Source organism: Bubalus kerabau, chromosome 23 (genome assembly GCF_029407905.1).
Source record: "Bubalus kerabau isolate K-KA32 ecotype Philippines breed swamp buffalo chromosome 23, PCC_UOA_SB_1v2, whole genome shotgun sequence".
Lineage (NCBI taxonomy): Eukaryota > Metazoa > Chordata > Mammalia > Artiodactyla > Bovidae > Bubalus > Bubalus kerabau.
Genome location: NC_073646.1, coordinates 34529237 through 34546682, shown reverse-complemented (window position 1 = coordinate 34546682; position 17446 = coordinate 34529237). Strand labels below are relative to the sequence as shown.

At 51.2% G+C, this 17446-nt stretch overlaps 1 protein-coding gene and 1 non-coding gene across 2 annotated transcripts; one reads left to right on the top strand and one right to left on the bottom strand.

The window, feature by feature from the left end:
* Window positions 1-12591: 12591 nt before the first annotated feature.
* Window positions 12592-16534, top strand: VPS37D (VPS37D subunit of ESCRT-I). The gene is made up of 4 exons (XM_055561712.1): window positions 12592-12786; window positions 14107-14278; window positions 14756-14838; window positions 15446-16534. Exons 1-4 carry the CDS (start codon window positions 12649-12651, stop codon window positions 15806-15808), a joined length of 756 nt encoding a protein of 251 aa, XP_055417687.1. The 5' UTR covers window positions 12592-12648; the 3' UTR covers window positions 15809-16534.
* Window positions 16535-17368: 834 nt separating this feature from the next.
* TRNAY-GUA (transfer RNA tyrosine (anticodon GUA)) lies at window positions 17369-17439 on the bottom strand. The gene has a single exon. It is a non-coding gene; the product is annotated as a tRNA-Tyr (tRNA).
* Between the last annotated feature and the right edge of the window lie 7 nt (window positions 17440-17446).

The window sequence follows — 17446 nt, the reverse complement described above, 5'->3', positions numbered from 1 at the left end:
GACTTCTACCATGTCTGGCTAGCATTTGCCAAGAGCTGGCTGCTTGCCAGGGTCCTGCCTGAACTTCCTAAGCCCTTTACATGGGTTAATTCATTGAATCCCTTCAACAACCAAATGGTGTGGGTATTTTTCCTTATTTTATGGATGAGGAAACCAAGGCACAGACAGGTTGAATAATTTGTCTGAGGTCCACACAGGTGAAATTTGAGCCCAGGTGTCCTGGCCCTGGGCTTCCCAAGTGGTAAAGAACTCGCCTGCCAACGCAGGAGACATAAAAGACATGGGTTTGATCCCTGGGTCAGGAAGATCTCCTGGAGGACGGCATGGCAACCCACTGCAGCATTCTTGCCTGGAAAATCTCTTGGACAGAGGAGCCTGGTGGGCTTCAGTCCATAGGGTCACAAAGAGCTGGACATGACTGAAGCGCTTAGCACGCATGCATGCATGCCCTGGTCCTGTATCTGCCAAGTAGCAGATCCTGTGCTGGGGGTTAGGACTGGAAAAAAATGACACAAATTCTGTCCTTGCTTTTAGGGGACCAACAGGGATCAAGACCATCCCCATGGAAAAGAAATGCAAAAAAGCAAAATGGCTGTCTGGGGAGGCCTTACAAATAGCTGTGAAGAGAAGTGAAAAGCAAAGGACAAAAGGAAAGATATAAGCATCTGAATGCAGAGTTCCAAAGAATAGCAAGAAGAGATAAGAAAGCCTTCTTCAGCGATCAATGCAAAGAAATAGAGGAAAACAACAGAATGGGAAAGACTAGAGATCTCTTCAAGAAAATCAGAGATACCAAGGGAACATTTCATGCAAAGATGGGCTCAATAAAGGACAGAAATGGTATGGACCTAACAGAAGAAGAAGATATTAAGAAGAGATGGCAAGAATACACAGAAGAACTGTACAAAAAAGATCTTCACGACCCAGATAATCACGATGGTGTGATCACTGACCTAGAGCCAGACATCCTGGAATGCGAAGTCAAGTGGGTCTTAGAAAGCATCACTACGAACAAAGCTAGTGGAGGTGATGGAATTCCAGTGGAGCTATTTCAAATCCTGAAAGATGATGCTGTGAAAGTGCTGCACTCAATATGCCAGCAAAATTGGAACACTCAGTAGTGGCCACAGGACTGGAAAAGATCAGTTTTCATTCCAATCCCAAAGAAAGGCAATGCCAAAGAATGCTCAAACTACCGCACAATTGCACTCATCTCACATGCTAGTAAAGTGATGCTCAAAATTCTCCAAGCCAGGCTTCAGCAATATGTGAACCACGAACTTCCTGATGTTCAAGCTGGTTTTAGAAAAGGCAGAGGAACCAGAGATCAAATTGCCAACATCCGCTGGATCGTGGAAAAAGCAAGAGATTTGCAGAAAAGCATCTATTTCTGCTTTATGGACTATGCCAAAGCCTTTGACTGTGTGGATCACAATAAACTGTGGAAAATGCTGAAAGAGATGGGAATACCAGACTACCTGATCTGCCTCTTGAGAAATCTGTATGCAGGTCAGGAAGCAACAGTTAGAACTGGACATGGAACAACAGACTGGTTCCAAATAGGAAAAGGAGTACGTCAAGGCTGTATATTGTCACCCTGTTTAGTTAACTTCTATGCAGAGTACATCATGAGAAACGCTGGGCTGGAAGAAACACAAGCTGGAATCAAGATTGCCGGGAGAAATGTCAATAACCTCAGATACGCAGATGACACCACCCTTATGGCAGAAAGTGAAGAGGAACTCAAAAGCCTCTTGATGCAAGTGAAAGTGGAGAGTGAAAGAGTTGGCTTAAAGCTCAACATTCAGAAAACGAAGATCATGGCATCCGGTCCCATCACTTCATGGGAAATAGATGGGGAAACAGTGGAAACAGTGTCAGACTTTATTTTTCTGGGCTCCAAAATCACTGCAGGTGGTGACTGCAGCCATGAAATTAAAAGACGCTTCCTCCTTGGAAGGAAAGTTATGACCAACCTAGATAGCATATTCAAAAGCAGAGACATTACTTTGCCAACAAAGGTCCGTCTAGTCAAGGCTATGGTTTTTCCTGTGGTCATGTATGGATGTGAGAGTTGGACTGTGAAGAAGGCTGAGCGCCGAAGAATTGATGCTTTTGAACTGTGGTGTTGGAGAAGACTCTTGAGAGTCCCTTGGACTGCAAGGAGATCCAACCAGTCCATTCTGAAGGAGATCAACCCTGGGATTTCTTTGGAGGGAATGATGCTAAAGCTGAAACTCCAGTACTTTGGCCACCTCATGCGAAGAGTTGACTCATTGGAAAAGACTCTGATGCTGGGGGGATTGGGGGCCGGAGGAAAAGGGGATGACAGAGGATGAGATGGCTGGATGGCATCACTGACTCGATGGACATGAGTCTGGGTGAACTCCGGGAGTTGGTGATGGACAGAGAGGCCTGGCGTGCTGCGATTCATGGGGTCACGAAGAGTCGGACTCGACTAAGCGACTGAACTGCACTGAACTGTCTAGCAAGAGGGAGCATGGATGAGTCTTTAATGACTCTGGCACAGGTCAGGCTGGAATCGGGGCTGGGATAGAGTGGGCTGCGAAGGAAGGATGGATTCTGCCTGTGCGGGAGGAGGTATGTGCTGAGCCAAAAGGATGGGTCAGTTCTTCAATAGCTTTAGGATAAGGCATTGAGAGGAAGGCATTCTGGGTGGTGGGACATCTAGGGCAAAAGCAGGAGAGGTGCAGAGATGCAACGTGAGACTGGGGAATGGTCAAGAGTCTAGCATGACTGGAAGAGGATCTAGAGGTTGAGTACGAGATGGGCAAAAGGAAAAAGGGAAAAAGAGGAACACAGGCATTAGACAAAGTAATGTGGTCTCCATCTGGGAGAAGATAGGGAGCTGTAAGTTTCCATCAAAGGCAAGACTGGTCAGATTTGCTAGAACTAGAGGGAGGCAGTGGGGGCCGGAAAGGGGCGGGGAGCTCAGCCCAGGAGCGGTCAGTCCGCCTGAGCTGGGCCAGGACCACACGACCGTCTTGGGGAGGTGGGTAGAGGATTTACCCAGCCAAAGGGACTGACTGTCATTTGACCAAAGTTCTTGGGCCTCATTCAACTCTAGATTCAGCCCCAGAACAGATTCTTTGTTAACAAAACGATACACTTGTAAATGTCAGGAGAACTGGCTAAAGAGGGGACTTCCCTGGTGGTCCAGTGGTTAAGAATCCACCTTGCAATGTGGGGACTGGGTTCAATCTCTGGTTGGGGAACTAAGATCCCACATGCACACAGGGAAAAAAAAGTGATGGAGGAGTGATAATCCCTAAATTCAGGGGTGTGAGCAAGCAAGGTAGGAACACCCAAATGTAAGGTTTTGGTGAGGTTCCAGTTCTGGGGTTGAGTGGTAGATTCACTGGTGCTCATTATAAATGAATAAATCCACAAATAAATGAAATAAATGCAGGCTAAGTAGACACCAAAGAAAAGAGTGTATCAAAAAATAAGAATTACTATTAATCTATTTCTGTGTACCTACCTGGGTGTTCTTTGGAAGGAATGATGCTAAAGCTGAAACTCCAGTACTTTGGCCACCTCATGTGAAGAGTTGACTCATTGGAAAAGACTCTGATGCTGGGAGGGATTGGGGGCAGGAGGAGAAGGGGACAACAGAGGATGAGATGGCTGGATGGCATCACCAACTCGATGGACGTGAGTCTGGGTGAACTCCGGGAGTTGCTGATGGACAGGGAGGCCTGGCGTGCTGCGATTCATGGGGTGGCAAAGAGTCGGACATGACTGAGCGACTGAACTGAACTGAACTGAGGTCCGGATTTTATTTTATTTTATTGCCTTTTCTTTTTTTAATATAAATTTATTTTAATTGGAGGCTAATTAAATTAGCCAATACTGTATTGGTTTTGCCATACATTGACATGAATCCACCACGGGTGTACATGTGTTCCCCATCCTAAACCCTCCTCCCAACTCCCTCTCCATCCCATCCCTCTGGGTCATCCCAGTGCACCAGCCCCGAGCACCCTGTATCATGCATCGAACCTGGACTGGTGATTCGTTTCACATATGATAATATACATGTTTCAATGCCATTCTCCCAAATCATCCCACCCTTGCCCTCTCCCACAGAGTCCAAAAGACTGTTCTATACATCTGTGTCTCTTTTGCTGTCTCGCATACAGGGTTGTCGTTACCGTCTTTCTAAATTCCATATATATGCGTTAGTATACTGTATTGGTGTTTTTCTTTCTGGCTTACTTCACTCTGTATAATAGGCTCCAGTTTCATCCACCTCATTAGAACTGATTCAAATGTATTCTTTTTAATAGCTGAGTAATACTCCATTGTGTATATGTACCACAGCTTTCTTATCCATTCATCTGCTGATGGGCATCTAGGTTGCTTCCATGTCCTGGCTATTATAAACAGTGCTGCGATGAACATTGGGGTACATATGTCTCTTTCAATTCTGGTTTCCTCGGTGTATATGCCCAGCAGTGGGATTGCTGGGTCATATAGCAGTTCTATTTCCAGTTTTTTAAGGAATCTCCACACTGTTCTCCATAGTGGCTGTACTAGTTTGCATTCCCACCAACAGTGTAAGAGGGTTCCCTTTTCTCCACACCCTCTCCAGCATTTATTGCTTGTATACTTTTGGATAGCAGCCATTCTGACTGGCATGAAATGGTGTGAGGTCTGGATTTTAAAAGAGGATGTGTATGTATCTGTTCTAGAATAACTGGATGTCCACATGCAAAAGTATGAAGCCAGACGCCTAACTCCCACCATATACAAAGATTAGTTCAAAATGGACCAATGACCTAAATGGAAGAGCTAAAAACTATAAAACCTTAGAAGAAAACATAAAGGTGAATTTTTATGATCTAGAGTTATAAAATGATTTCTTAGATATGATGCCAAAGCACAAAGCAGTGGAAGAAAAAAATAAATAGGACTTCATCAAACTTTTTGTAAAAACTTGTGTGCATCAAAGGGCCCCATCAAGAAAGTGAAAAGACAACCTACAGAATGGGAAAAATTATAAACCATAACCCTGATAAAGGACTAGTGTCCAGAATATATAAAGAACTCTTACAAACTCAATAATAAAGAGACAAATATGGGCAAAGGATCAGAGTAGACATTTCTGTAAAGCAGATATTAAAAACAACAAATCACATAAGAAAAGATGGTGAACATCATGAGTCATCAGAGAAATGCAAATCAAAATCATGAGACAACACTTCATACCCACTAGGAGAATTATAATTTAAAAAAAGATAGACAATAACAAGTGTTGGTGAAGGAATTGGAACCTTCTTTAAAATGATTAAAATGGTAAATTTTGTGTCATGTATGTACCACCAAAAAGTCAAAAGGAATTGAGCTCAGCTGGTAAAGAATCCGACTGCAATGCAGGAGACTCCAGTTCAATTCCTGGGTCAGGAAGATCCCCTAGAGAAGGGAAAGGCTACCCACTCCAGTATTCTGGCCTGGAGAATTCCAGGGACTGTATAGTCCATGGGATCGCAGAGTTGGACACGACTGAGCGACTTTCACTTTCACTTTTTCGAAAGAACGAATCTTAAAAACATTCTGTTTTTAAAGAAGCTGGCCACAAAAGACCACATATTAAAGAATTCCATTAATGTGAAATGTCCAGAGCAGGCAAGTAGGTTAGTTGTCTGGGGCTGGTGGTGGGAGTTGGGGTTTGGAGGAACTGGGGAATCACTGTTAATGAGTAGAGAGTTTTGGTTTGTTTTTGCTGTTTCGCCTTGTGGGATCTGAATTCCCTGCCCAGGGATCGAACCCATACCCCCTGCAGTGGAAGCATGGAGTCATAACCTCTGAACCTACCCGGGAATTCCAGGTACAGTTTCTTTTAGGGGTGATGAAAATGTTCTAAAATTGTGCCAATGGATTCACAATTTTGTGAATATACCAAAACCCATTGAATTGAACAATTTAAATTGTTGACTTGTGTGACATGTATCTCAATAAAGCTGCCTTTTTTTTTTTTTTTAAAGGGGGTAATGATTGAATCCTTGGAGAATAATGAATTTAAAGACTGAACCAGGGAGCAGAACCCCGAGGATAAAGTGTCCCCTTTCTTCGGGCAGCCCCTGGGAATCCCTGGCAGAGAGTAGGTGCTCCATAAGTTAAATCGAAGGGATTGTTTCTAGAAAGAGGAACCCATTGCAGCTGCTGTTTCTGGACCACGACCAAGTGGCAGGCATGGTGTTAGATACATAGCAAGTCACTGAATCCTTCAACCATCCACTTCAGAGATGGTATCATTGAGACTCTGGGAATTGAGGAATTTGCTCTTGGTCACATAGGAAGCAGCAGAGCTCAGAAAGGGACCCAGGCTGACTTCCAGCTCTCTGACTTCAAAGCTAAGGTCTAAAAATATACCCTTAAAATTATTGGGTGAGTCACTTAGGCATATCCAACTCTTTGCAACCCCATGGACTATATAGCCCACCAGGCTCCACTGTCCATGGGGTTTTCCAGGCAAGAGTACTGGAGTGGGTTGCTATTCCCTCTCCAGGGGATCTTCCTGACTCAGGGATCAAACCTGTGTCTCCTGCATCTCCTGCATTGGCAGGTGAATTCTTTTACCTCTGAACCACCTATTTTGTATAAAAATTTTCAGTTCAGTTCATTCAGTTCAGTCGCTCAGTCGTATCCGACTCTTTGCGACCCCATGAATCGCAGCACGCCAGGCCTCCCTGTCCATCACCAATTCCCGGAGTTCACCCAGACTCACGTCCATCGAGTCAGTGATGCCATCCAGCCATCTCATCCTCTGTTGTCCCCTTCTCCTCCTGCCCCCAATCCCTCCCAGCATCAGAGTCTTTTCCAATGAGTCAACTCTTCACATGAGGTGGCCAAAGTACTGGAGTTTCAGCTTTAGCATCATTCCCTCCAAAGAAATCCCAGGGTTGATCTCCTTCAGAATGGACTGGTTGGATCTCCTTGCAGTCCAAGGGACTCTCAAGAGTCTTCTCCAACACCACAGTTCAAAAGCATCAATTCTTCGGCGCTCAGCCTTCTTCACAGTCCAACTCTCACATCCATACATGACCACAGGAAAAACCATAGCCTTGACTAGACGGACCTTTGTTGGCAAAGTAATGTCTCTGCTTTTGAATATGCTATCTAGGTTGGTCATAACTTTCCTTCCAAGGAGGAAGCGTCTTTTAATTTCATGGCTGCAGTCACCACCTGCAGTGATTTTGGAGCCCAGAAAAATAAAGTCTGACACTGTTTCCACTGTTTCCCCATCTATTTCCCATGAAGTGATGGGACCGGATGCCATGATCTTCGTTTTCTGAATGTTGAGCTTTAAGCCAACTCTTTCACTCTCCACTTTCACTTGCATCAAGAGGCTTTTGAGTTCCTCTTCACTTTCTACCATAAGGGTGGTGTCATCTGCGTATCTGAGGTTATTGACATTTCTCCCGGCAATCTTGATTCCAGCTTGTGTTTCTTCCAGCCCAGCATTTCTCATGATGTACTCTGCATAGAAGTTAACTAAACAGGGTGACAATATACAGCCTTGACGTACTCCTTTTCCTATTTGGAACCAGTCTTGTTCCATGGCCAGTTCTAACTGTTGCTTCCTGACCTGCATACAGATTTCTCAAGAGGCAGATCAGGTAGTCTGGTATTCCCATCTCTTTCAGCATTTTCCACAGTTTATTGTGATCCACACAGTCAAAGGCTTTGGCATAGTCCATAAAGCAGAAATAGATGTTTTTCTGGAAGTCTCTTGCTTTTTCCACGATCCAGCGGATGTTGGCAATTTGATCTCTGGTTCCTCTGCCTTTTCTAAAACCAGCTTGAACATCAGGAAGTTCACGGTTCACATACTGCTGAAGCCTGGCTTGGAGAATTTTGAGCATTACTTTACTAGCGTGTGAGATGAGTGCAACTGTGCGGTAGTTTGAGCATTCTTTGGCATTGCCTTTCTTTGGGATTGGAATGAAAACTGACCTTTTCCAGTCCTGTGGCCACTGCTGAGTTTTCCAAATTTGCTGGCATATTGAGTGCAGCACTTACTCCAAAGTATTCACCTGTGTGTACCTACACTCAGCCTAAGAAACTGAACTATCTCTTTAATTCTAATTAAAAAAGAAAATCTTTTGGGATCTTAGTTCCCTACCAGGGGTTGAACCCACACCCCCTGCATTGGCAGCATGGAGTCTTAACCAGTAGACTGCCAGGGAAATCCCTGAACTCTCTCTTAATGCCATTGAAGTCCCCTCTGTCGCCTTCTCAATTCCATCCTTCTGCCAGACTGCCACACTGCTGAATTTGGTTATTTATTGTTCCCATACTTTGTACATATCTCCAAGCAATATGAAGTATGGCTCTGCATGTTTCTAAACTTTACATAAACATTATTATACTGAATGTACTCTTCTGAGACTGCTGCCTTTATTGGAGGTATTGTTTGTGAGATTCAGCCAGATTGACATGTGTAGCTGCAACCTGCCCGTTTCTGTGTGTGGTATGAAGTCTTCCGTTGCCCTGGACATTTGGGCTGTTTCTAGTTTCTTGTTGTTACAAGCAGAGTCACTGCAAACATTCCTGTTCTTGTCTTCCAGTCCAAGGCAGTGAATGTTCCGAGAAGTCTGTATTAGCTGCTTATTGCTACTCTAACAAATTGCCAAACAACACACATAATTTATTTATTCATTATTTATTTGGCTGCCCTGGGTCTTAGTTGCAGAATGTGCGATCTCGAATCTACGTTTCGGCATGCAGGAAGTAAGTTGCGGCATGTGAACTCTTAGTTGTGGCATGTGGGATCTAGTTCCTTGACCAGGGATTGAACCCGCGTCCCCTGCATTGGGGAGCACAGAGTCCCAGCCACTGGACCCAACAACACAGACAGAATCTCTTACAGTTCCGGATGTCAGGCGTCTGTAATAGACTTCCCTGGACTGAAGTCAGGATACTGGCAGGGGCGCACCCCCTCTAGCATCTCCCGGGGAGAACCCACTTCCTTGCGTTTTCCGGTTTCCAGAGGCTGCCCGCTTGTGGCTTCTTTCTCCGTTTTCAAAGCCAGCAACATACTGTCTTTGAGTTTCTCACTGACTCCAACACTCCAATTTTATTGTTGTGTCTTCTCTGATTCTGACCCTCCTGCCTCTCCCTTCTAAGAACCCCTGTGATTACACTGGGCCCACCTGGGTGATCCAGCATACTCTCTGCATCACAAGATCGTTGATTTAATCACAGCTGCAAAGTTCTTTTCACCATGGAAGGTGACATATCCACAGGTCTCGGGGATGAGGACGTGGCCAACTTTGGGGTCTATTACTCTGTCCACTGTACATTGAATGTTCTTTACGAGTTTGTCAAATTGCTCTCCAGTGAACTGATTCTCTCTCCCACTAGCAGCATGTAAGCATTCCTGTCACTCCCCAACCTCACCAACACTTGATATTACCTGACTTTTTAATTTTTGCCAACTTGACACGTGTGAAATGTCTGGACTCTGACTGCTATATGCTCAAGAAAGAGATGGTGGTCGATGGTGTTGAATGTGAGAAAGAAGGGCTCTGGAACTCAGAAGTGGTCCGTGACCTTGGCTAGAGCAGGGCCCTTGAAGTGGTGGTGGGGTGAAGTCAGACTCAGTCAAGGAATAAGGGGAGGTATGAGGAAATGGAGGCTTCCCAGGTGGCTCAGTGGTAAAGAATCCACCTGCCAATGCAGGAGGCATGGCTTCCGTCCCTAGATGGAAAAGATCCCCTGGAGTAGGAAGTAGCAACCCACTCCAGTATTCTTGCCTGGAGCATTCCATGGACAGAGGAGCTTGGTGGGATACAATTCATGGGGTTGCAAAGGGTTGGACACAGCTGAGCGCACACACACGCTGATGAGGAAACGAATGCATGGAGTGCAGGGTGTAGATGGCACGTTGGTCGGCTTGGACTGTCACAACAAAATACCACACACGGGTGGCTTAAACAAAAGATGCCTATCTCATAATTCTGGAGGCTGGGAAGCCCAAGATTAAGATGCCAGTAGATTTGGCTTCTGGTAAGGGTTCTTTTCCTGATTCGCAGACGGTGGCCTTCTAACTGTGACCTCATATGGTGGAGAGAGAAAAACCTTTGGTCTCTTTTCCTCTTCTTAGAAGGACACTAATCCCATCATGGGAACCCACTTTCATGACCTCATCTAAACTTACCTCCCAAAACCCCACCTCCAAATATCATCACATTGGAAGCTAGGATTTCAAAATATCAACTGGGGGGCGGGGTACTCAGTTCATACAGAGAAGGAAATGGCAACCCACTCCAGTATTCTTGCCTGGGAAATCCCATGGACAGAGGAGCCTGGCAGACTACAGTCCATGGGGTCACACAGAGTCGGACATGACTGAGCACACACTTAGTTCATAACCGGGTACTTTCAAAATATTGGGTGGGGGTGAAAGGGACGTATCAGTCTAAAGGCAGAAATTAAACATGAAAGAGACAGAGAAAGAAAGAGACATATGAACTTCCCTGGTGATCCAGTGGCTTAGACTTCACGCTCCCAATGCAGGGGGCCTGGGCTTCGATCCCTGGCCAGGGAACTTGGACCCCACATGCCATGACTAAGAGTTCGCATACCCCAACTGAAAGATTACACATCCTGCATGCCACATCTAAGACCAGCGAAGCCTAATAAATATTTTGTAAACATATTAATTAAAAAATGAATCCGTTCTGCTATGCAGGGTACACAGGTCGGATCCCAGGTCCAGGGCGCCCCGACTACTGAGCCTTCATGCAACAACTAGAGTCTTTGCACTGCAATGAAAGACCGTTCATGTGGCAACAAAGATTCTGCCTGTTGCAATTAAGACCTGATGCAGCCAACTAAATAAGTAAATAAATAATTTTTTTTAAAAGAGAGAGACATAACTAACCACAGTGGGGGGAAGGCTCTCAGAGGAGGCAAGGTGAAGGTGAGACCCATAGCAAGGGTACTTCGTTGGCTTTGGAATGAGGGGAGGTTTCTCTTCCTGGAGGCGAGAGGGAAGAAAAGGCATTGGGGTGGGTGTAGAATAAAGAGGGGTTGATGATGAAGAGGGACAAGCTGAGGTAAGAGCTCCCATCAGATCTCACCAAGGCCTCTTAGAGTGAAGAAAGATTGGAGGAGGGGGGCCAAAGGTGGGCCAGATAGGAGGGAATGTCTAAGAGGCCCCTGGAAGAATGGCGGAAATAGTGGGTCTGGAGGAGACACAGCAGAACCAAGGAGCTCATAACCGGTAAACTGGGACCTGTGGCAGGGCTCTTGATAATATCCAGGATCCTGATGGAGGGACAGAAGGGACTGTGGGGCACACAACGCCACCTGGGGAGGTAAAGAGGGTTTCCTGGAGGTGGTGATGTTCCAACTGAGTCTGGAGAAGGAAAACCAAATTTCAGTTACCATAAAAATGTGGAAGAAGGGGACTTCCCTGGTGGTCCAGTGGCTAAGACTCTGCCTCCCAATGCAGGGAGTCTAGGCTCAATCCCTGGTTGGGGAACTAGCTCCCACATGACGCAACAAAAAAAGATCCCACATGTGGCAAGTAAGAACCAACACAGCCAAATAAATAAATGTTTTGAAAAATGTGGGCAAAGCGTTGCCTTCACAATGCATCAGCAAGCTTGTCCTGCCCCATTCCATCAGTTCTGTCTCTTTCTCAGACATCTCCAGCACGCCCTCTGTCCTCTAGCTGGATTGAGGACCTGTATATACAGGAAGAACTGAGATTGTCTGTCTTTCACCTAGAACGTGATTTTGGGTAGGTGACATCATCTCTGAGAATCTGTATCCTCATCTCTGAAATAACAGTAATTCATATCAGGTATTCATTTAACTACAGGTAAGAGACTCTACAGGCTTCCCTGGTGGCTCAGTGGTAAAGAATCCACCTGCCAAAGCAAGAGGCGAGGGTTTGATCCCTGGGTTGGGAAGATCCCTTGGAGAAGGGAATGGCAACCCACTCCAGTATTCTTGCCTGAGAAATCCCATGGACAGAAGAGCCTGGCGGGCTACAGTCCATGCCTTCGCCAAAGAGTCCGACATGACTTAGCGACTAAAACAAGGAACTCAACATTCACTGCCTCTTTTCCTCACTTTGTGTATCATCACCCCATTTTGTAGAAGGGAAAACTGAGGCTGGGGGAGGTGAATGACTTATCCAAGTTATCAGCAGGTCAGGATCTTCTGGAGCCTGGCCAAATTCAGAAAATCGTTCGAATTCAAGGGGGTAAATGTGAAACAGCCTTGCAACCTGTAAACGCCTGGGGTGGGAGAGTCCGTGCCTGGAGGCGTGGTGACTGAAGGCCGAGAGAAGGGGAGCGGAGAGAGGCGGCCCTAGAGATCCAGACGGCGGAAGGATGATGGGTTGCCAGGAGATCCGCGGGTGCGGGAGGCGCGGCGCCACCGGGGTGGGAAGGGGTGCGGCCCGCCCCCTCCGCGCCCCACCCCCAGCCTCCACGCCGCGGCCCCTTTAAGAGCGGGCGGGGCGCCCTCTGGCGGCGGAGCGCCGCGCGCCGCCGGAGATCGAGCCCGAGCCGGATCCCGGAGCCGGAGCCGGAGCGGAGCGGAGCCGGGGCGGAGCGGGCCGAGCGGGCCGAGCCAGCAGCCGAGCTGGGGGCGCGGGCGGGCGGCATGTACCGGGCCCGGGCGGCGCGGGCGGGGCCGGAGCCCGGCAGCCCGGGGCGCTTTGGGATCCTCAGCACCGGGCAGCTCCGGGACCTGCTTCAGGATGAGCCCAAGCTGGACCGGATCGTGCGGCTCAGCAGGAAGGTAGCACGGGGGGCGCGGGCGGGGGTCGCGGGGGACGGGCCGCGGCCTGTCGGACCTGCCGACCGACCGAAGGGCCGCGCTGGCCGGGCCGCGGGGCCGCCGGAGCCTGGCACGTACGAGTGGGCCCGGCGGAGCCGCCCCCGGGGGAGGGGGCGCCCGGAGCTGGCCTGGGGCGGGTGGGGCGCGCCGGAGACCCAGGGAGGCGCCCGTGCACCCCAGGGATGGCCGCGAGGCGTGTCCTACGGCGGATGCTCCAGGGAGGTGTGTTCCGGGGGGCGGCTGTGTTGTGGGGGGCCCTGGCTCGCACACCCACGTTCTGTAGGGCCAGAAAGGGGAGGCGCCTTCCATAGGGAGAACTAGGGGCCTGTTTGACACCTGGGGGCACCGTTGGGAGGGTGTCCGTATGCTGGGGGTGGAAGAAGGGGCTTTGTGTTTTCCGTTGAGGAGGGGTACTGAAAGCTGAGGTGTGTGTTCCATAGGCCACCATGAGAGAAAGTTGTATATTTCACAGGAGATAGGCCCGGGCTGGTTGTCTGTGGGGGGCGGAAAGGGAAAGTGTACATTGGAGGGAGGCAGGCGGGAGGGCCATGTGCATCCTATAGGGGACAGATGGAGGGTAGTGCGTTCTCCAGGGGCAGGGAGGGGAGGCTTGGCCCGCCTAGTAACAGAAGAAAAAAGCCTTCTCCAGGGCCAGGAAAGAAAGGGGTCTGCTTTCTGCAAGAGAAGGAGAGCTGGGAGCAGGTGCTAGGGGATTGGGGAGGAAAAGGGGGTGTGTATTCCTTGGGGTGTGGGGATTCCACTGGAGGGCAGAGGAGGAGTGTGAGGGGGTGTGTGTGTGTGTGAGGGGGTGCCAGACAGGGACAGGGTGAATACCTCACTCTGGAGAGTCAGAGCAGGGGATGGGGAGTGTTTTCGGAGCAAACACCTGAAGAGGAAGCAGACAAAGGCCTGGAAAGAGAGGGAAGCTGCCCATGCATGGAAAATGGGACAGAGGAGGGAGGGGGGCTCCTCGGGGACCTGAGCAGACATATTAATTGAAAAATTAAAAATTAACTAACATTTGTAGAGACCTTCGTAGTTTTCCTCACTTCAGTCTCCCAACAACCCTATAAGGGAGACGTTTTTAGCTCACTTTGTGGACTAGGAAACCGAGGCAAAGTGGGGTCTGGGCTCTCCCAGCGCCTCCACCTGTTGGCTCGCCATCCTGAGGTTGGGGCGCCTTTGGCTTGGCCTGTGGGCACTGCCGCCTGGGTGGGGGGGGCGGTCGGCGGCCGTGGGGAGAGTCCCTGAATGAGCCTCTGGGCTCTTCCCCGCCGGCAGTTCCAAGGCCTGCAGCTGGAGCGTGAGGCGTGCCTGGCTTCCAACTACGCGCTAGCCAAGGAGAATCTGGCGTTGCGTCCCCGCCTGGAGATGGGCCGCACTGCCCTGGCCATCAAGTACCAGGAGCTCCGGGAGGTGGCCGAGAGCTGTGCAGACAAGCTGCAGCGACTGGGTGAGGGACGGCGGGGAGAACTGCGCGGGGTGGGGGTGGGGGGTGCCTGGGAAGTGCCAGGCTCTGAAGGTTGGGAACTTGGGCACACCTCTTCTTCGGGCAAGCTTGCAGGGGTGCTACTCCTGGGAAATTCCCAAGTTGGGAAAGTGAGCAGTTGGTGAGTAGAGCTGGGTTGGAGAGACCAGAATGGGTCCCTGGGAGAAGAGGGGACCCACTGCCCAAGGGCCTGGGGTGCTCTAGGAGACAGCCTCTGCTTCCTCTTTTGCACCAGGATGGGGTGGGGGGGGGCACACAAACTGATGCCGCGGGGCGTTGTCCAGGTGAGGAAACTGAGGCCCCAGAGAGGGGAGGGGAAGCGTAGAGGCACACACAGGGTCAGGGAGAGTCAGCAGCGGGCCCTGGGGCTCAGGCCTGTCTGTCCAGGGTGACAGACCCTGAGGGCAGGGGCTATTCACTGCGTCCCTCTGCGGCCCTCAGAGGACAGCATGCACCGCTGGAGCCCCCACTGCGCGCTGGGCTGGCTGCAGGCTGAGCTGGAAGAAGCTGAGCAGGAGGCTGAGGTGAGAGGAGGGGGCGGCTGGGCCTGGGGACCCGGAGGGGGAACCCAACCTATCATTGTCCCCTCCCCTTGATTCTTACATTGCAGGCGTGAGAGCCCCTCTTCCAGGAAGCCTGCCCTGAGTGCCTGGCCCCCAGGAGGGCCTGCTGAATTGCTGTCCGCCCTGGACACAAGGCCCACCGTCCCCACCTGTGACTTTCCCCCGGCTTCCTGTGACCATCTCCGGCAGCTTAGGCTGGGGCTACAGAGGAGCCGGGGCAGTCAGTTGTCCCAGCACAGTGGGAGGGAGCACAGTGCTCAGGGTGTGGAGGGGTGGAGGCGGAGGGCCCTGGCCTGGAGGAGATGGACACCCGTCCCCTTCACGTGTGTCCCCATCCCTGGACCCCCTCGTCCCTGCCCCGGCAGGTCTGGTGATCGTGATCAAGGCTTGAGAGGAGAGGACTTGGTCCACAGTCACTCAGCAAGGGGCAGGCGAGGCTGGAACTCAGTGCCCCATCCCCGACCGGGGTGGTGGGGTCCATCGGAAGGGATTCAGGATGGGGGAGAGAGGACCAGCCCTGAGTCTTCGGTCATGGTCCTCCTAAACTGTCCCATCCCTCCTGTCCCAGGAGCAGATGGAGCAGCTGCTGCTGGGGGAGCAGAGCCTGGAGGCTTTCCTGCCCGCCTTCCAACGAGGCCGGGCCCTGGCCCACCTGAGGCGCACCCAGGCGGAGAAGCTGCAGGAGCTGCTGCGGCGCCGGGAGCGGTCTGGCCAGCCAGCCCCTACGGCTGCCGCGGAGCCCCCCAAATCCTTCCCCGCTGCCGCAGTCCTGCCCACCGGGGCCGCCCGGGGGCCGCCGGCAGTGCCCCGGAGCCTGCCCCCCTTGGACTCCCGCCCAGTGCCCCCACTGAAGGGCTCCCCCGGGTGCCCCCTGGGCCCAGCCCCTCTGCTGAGCCCTCGGCCCTCGCAGCCAGAGCCCCCCCACCGGTAGGATCCAGGGTATGGCCCCCCCATGGGGGGCCCAGACAAACTTGATGCGTGGCTCCTCCTCCTCCCCCACTGCCTGGGTGGGGGGAGGGGCAGGCCCCTCCCCCTGGCCCTAGGCAGGCCCTGGCCCTGGAGGCTGAGCTGGGGAGGAGGGTCCACTGGGAGATGCCCAGAGAGAGGGCTGGGGGTGGGGTGGGCAGGGTCTGATGCCTCTGGCGCTGAGGAACCTCTGCCTTTTTTTTCTCCCCGGCTGGGGCCTCCCAGGTGATGGGCCAGCCCCAGTGCAAGAACTTGACTCGTAGGGGCCTGGGAAGTTGCCCGCCTCCTTCCAGGGGCCCTGCCTAGGGGGCCCTAGCGCCCCTGCCCCTCCGCTGGGCTCGCACAATGCCACGGCTGACCGGAGTGTTTTCCATCATGTCCTGAGCCTACCTTTCCCCCAGTGCTGGGGTCCACCACCTAGGAGCCAGGGGGTCAGGCCCCAGTGGCGGGGACAGGGACACCATGGCCATGGGGCTACCACTACCTGCCCCACTCAGGCTCCAGACCCTGGGGCGAGGTAGGCCAGGGGCTTCTGACCTGCAGGGGTGAGAGTGGGCCATCCCCCGGAAAGACCATTCTGTATTTTTCTGTCCCGTCTCCTTAGAATGGAACCTTTTTGAGGGCAGGTCCTTGTCTTTGTATGTTCTGTCCCCAGCCCCACCTCCCAGGGGCCGTCAATAAATGTGATGATGAGGATGACCATGCTGCCCGACTCCTCTCTGACCCCTCACCCGGCCTCTCAGCCACTGCAGCCTCATCTCAGGTCCTGAGCTGCCTACTCTTGAGAGGTCCTCCTTTCCTCTCTGCCCATCCAAAGCCCAGCTGTCCTTTGGGGTCCAGCACTGTTTCTGCCTCTTTCATGAAACCTTCTCTGGTTGCCAACCCCAGAGAGTCTTTTCCTAGCTCTTCACTTCCCAGCCCTGCTGGACAGAAGCACACTCTGCGTCCCAGTTCTCAAGGGCCGCACCGCTGTGCACCCTCCTCTCCTCGGTGCCCTGTAGGCCCCATCAGGATGGCCCTGCTCCTTCTCTGGCCTGTCAAATGACCGCGCCCACCGGGTGATGGAGGGGCTCCCCGAAGGCTGAGGCTGTCTGTCTTCACCTTGGGTAAACACCAGGTGGCAGCTTGGCTGATGACAGTGGGACAAGACGACGGGAGAGTAGGAGCATGTCTTGGATCAACTTAGGTCAAGTTTGATGAGATGAAGTTTGGCAGGGAGTCAAGGAAGATCCTCTCAGTGAGAGGAGTCAGAGTGCTGTAGATGCTACTGTGACCTCGGTCCATGTTAGTAGGGAAGTAACTATCTAGACCGAGGCAAGTGCTGGGTTGGCTCTACTTCTTAGTGAAGTTTTAAACTCTAAGGAACCCCACAGCAGCAGCACCTTTGATACAGTGACAGTGTTAGTCGCCCAGTTGTGCCTGACCTTTGCAACCCCATGGACTGTAGCCTGCTAGGCATCTCTGTCCATGGGATTCTCCAGGCAAGAATACTGGAGTGGGTTGCCATGCCCTCCTCCAGGGAATCTTCCCGACCTGGGGATTGAACCCAGGTCTCCTGCCTTACAGGCAGATTCTTTACCACTGAGCCACCTGGGAAGCCCGC

Bases quoted from the DNA above. Each gene is read 5' to 3' on its own strand.
- VPS37D (XM_055561712.1), top strand. From the start codon at position 12,649: ATGTACCGGGCCCGGGCGGCGCGGGCGGGGCCGGAGCCCGGCAGCCCG. The intron at 14,279-14,755 runs GTGAGGGACGGC...TGCGGCCCTCAG, and splicing joins AGACAAGCTGCAGCGACTGG to AGGACAGCATGCACCGCTGG. The intron at 14,839-15,445 runs GTGAGAGGAGGG...CTCCTGTCCCAG, and splicing joins AAGCTGAGCAGGAGGCTGAG to GAGCAGATGGAGCAGCTGCT.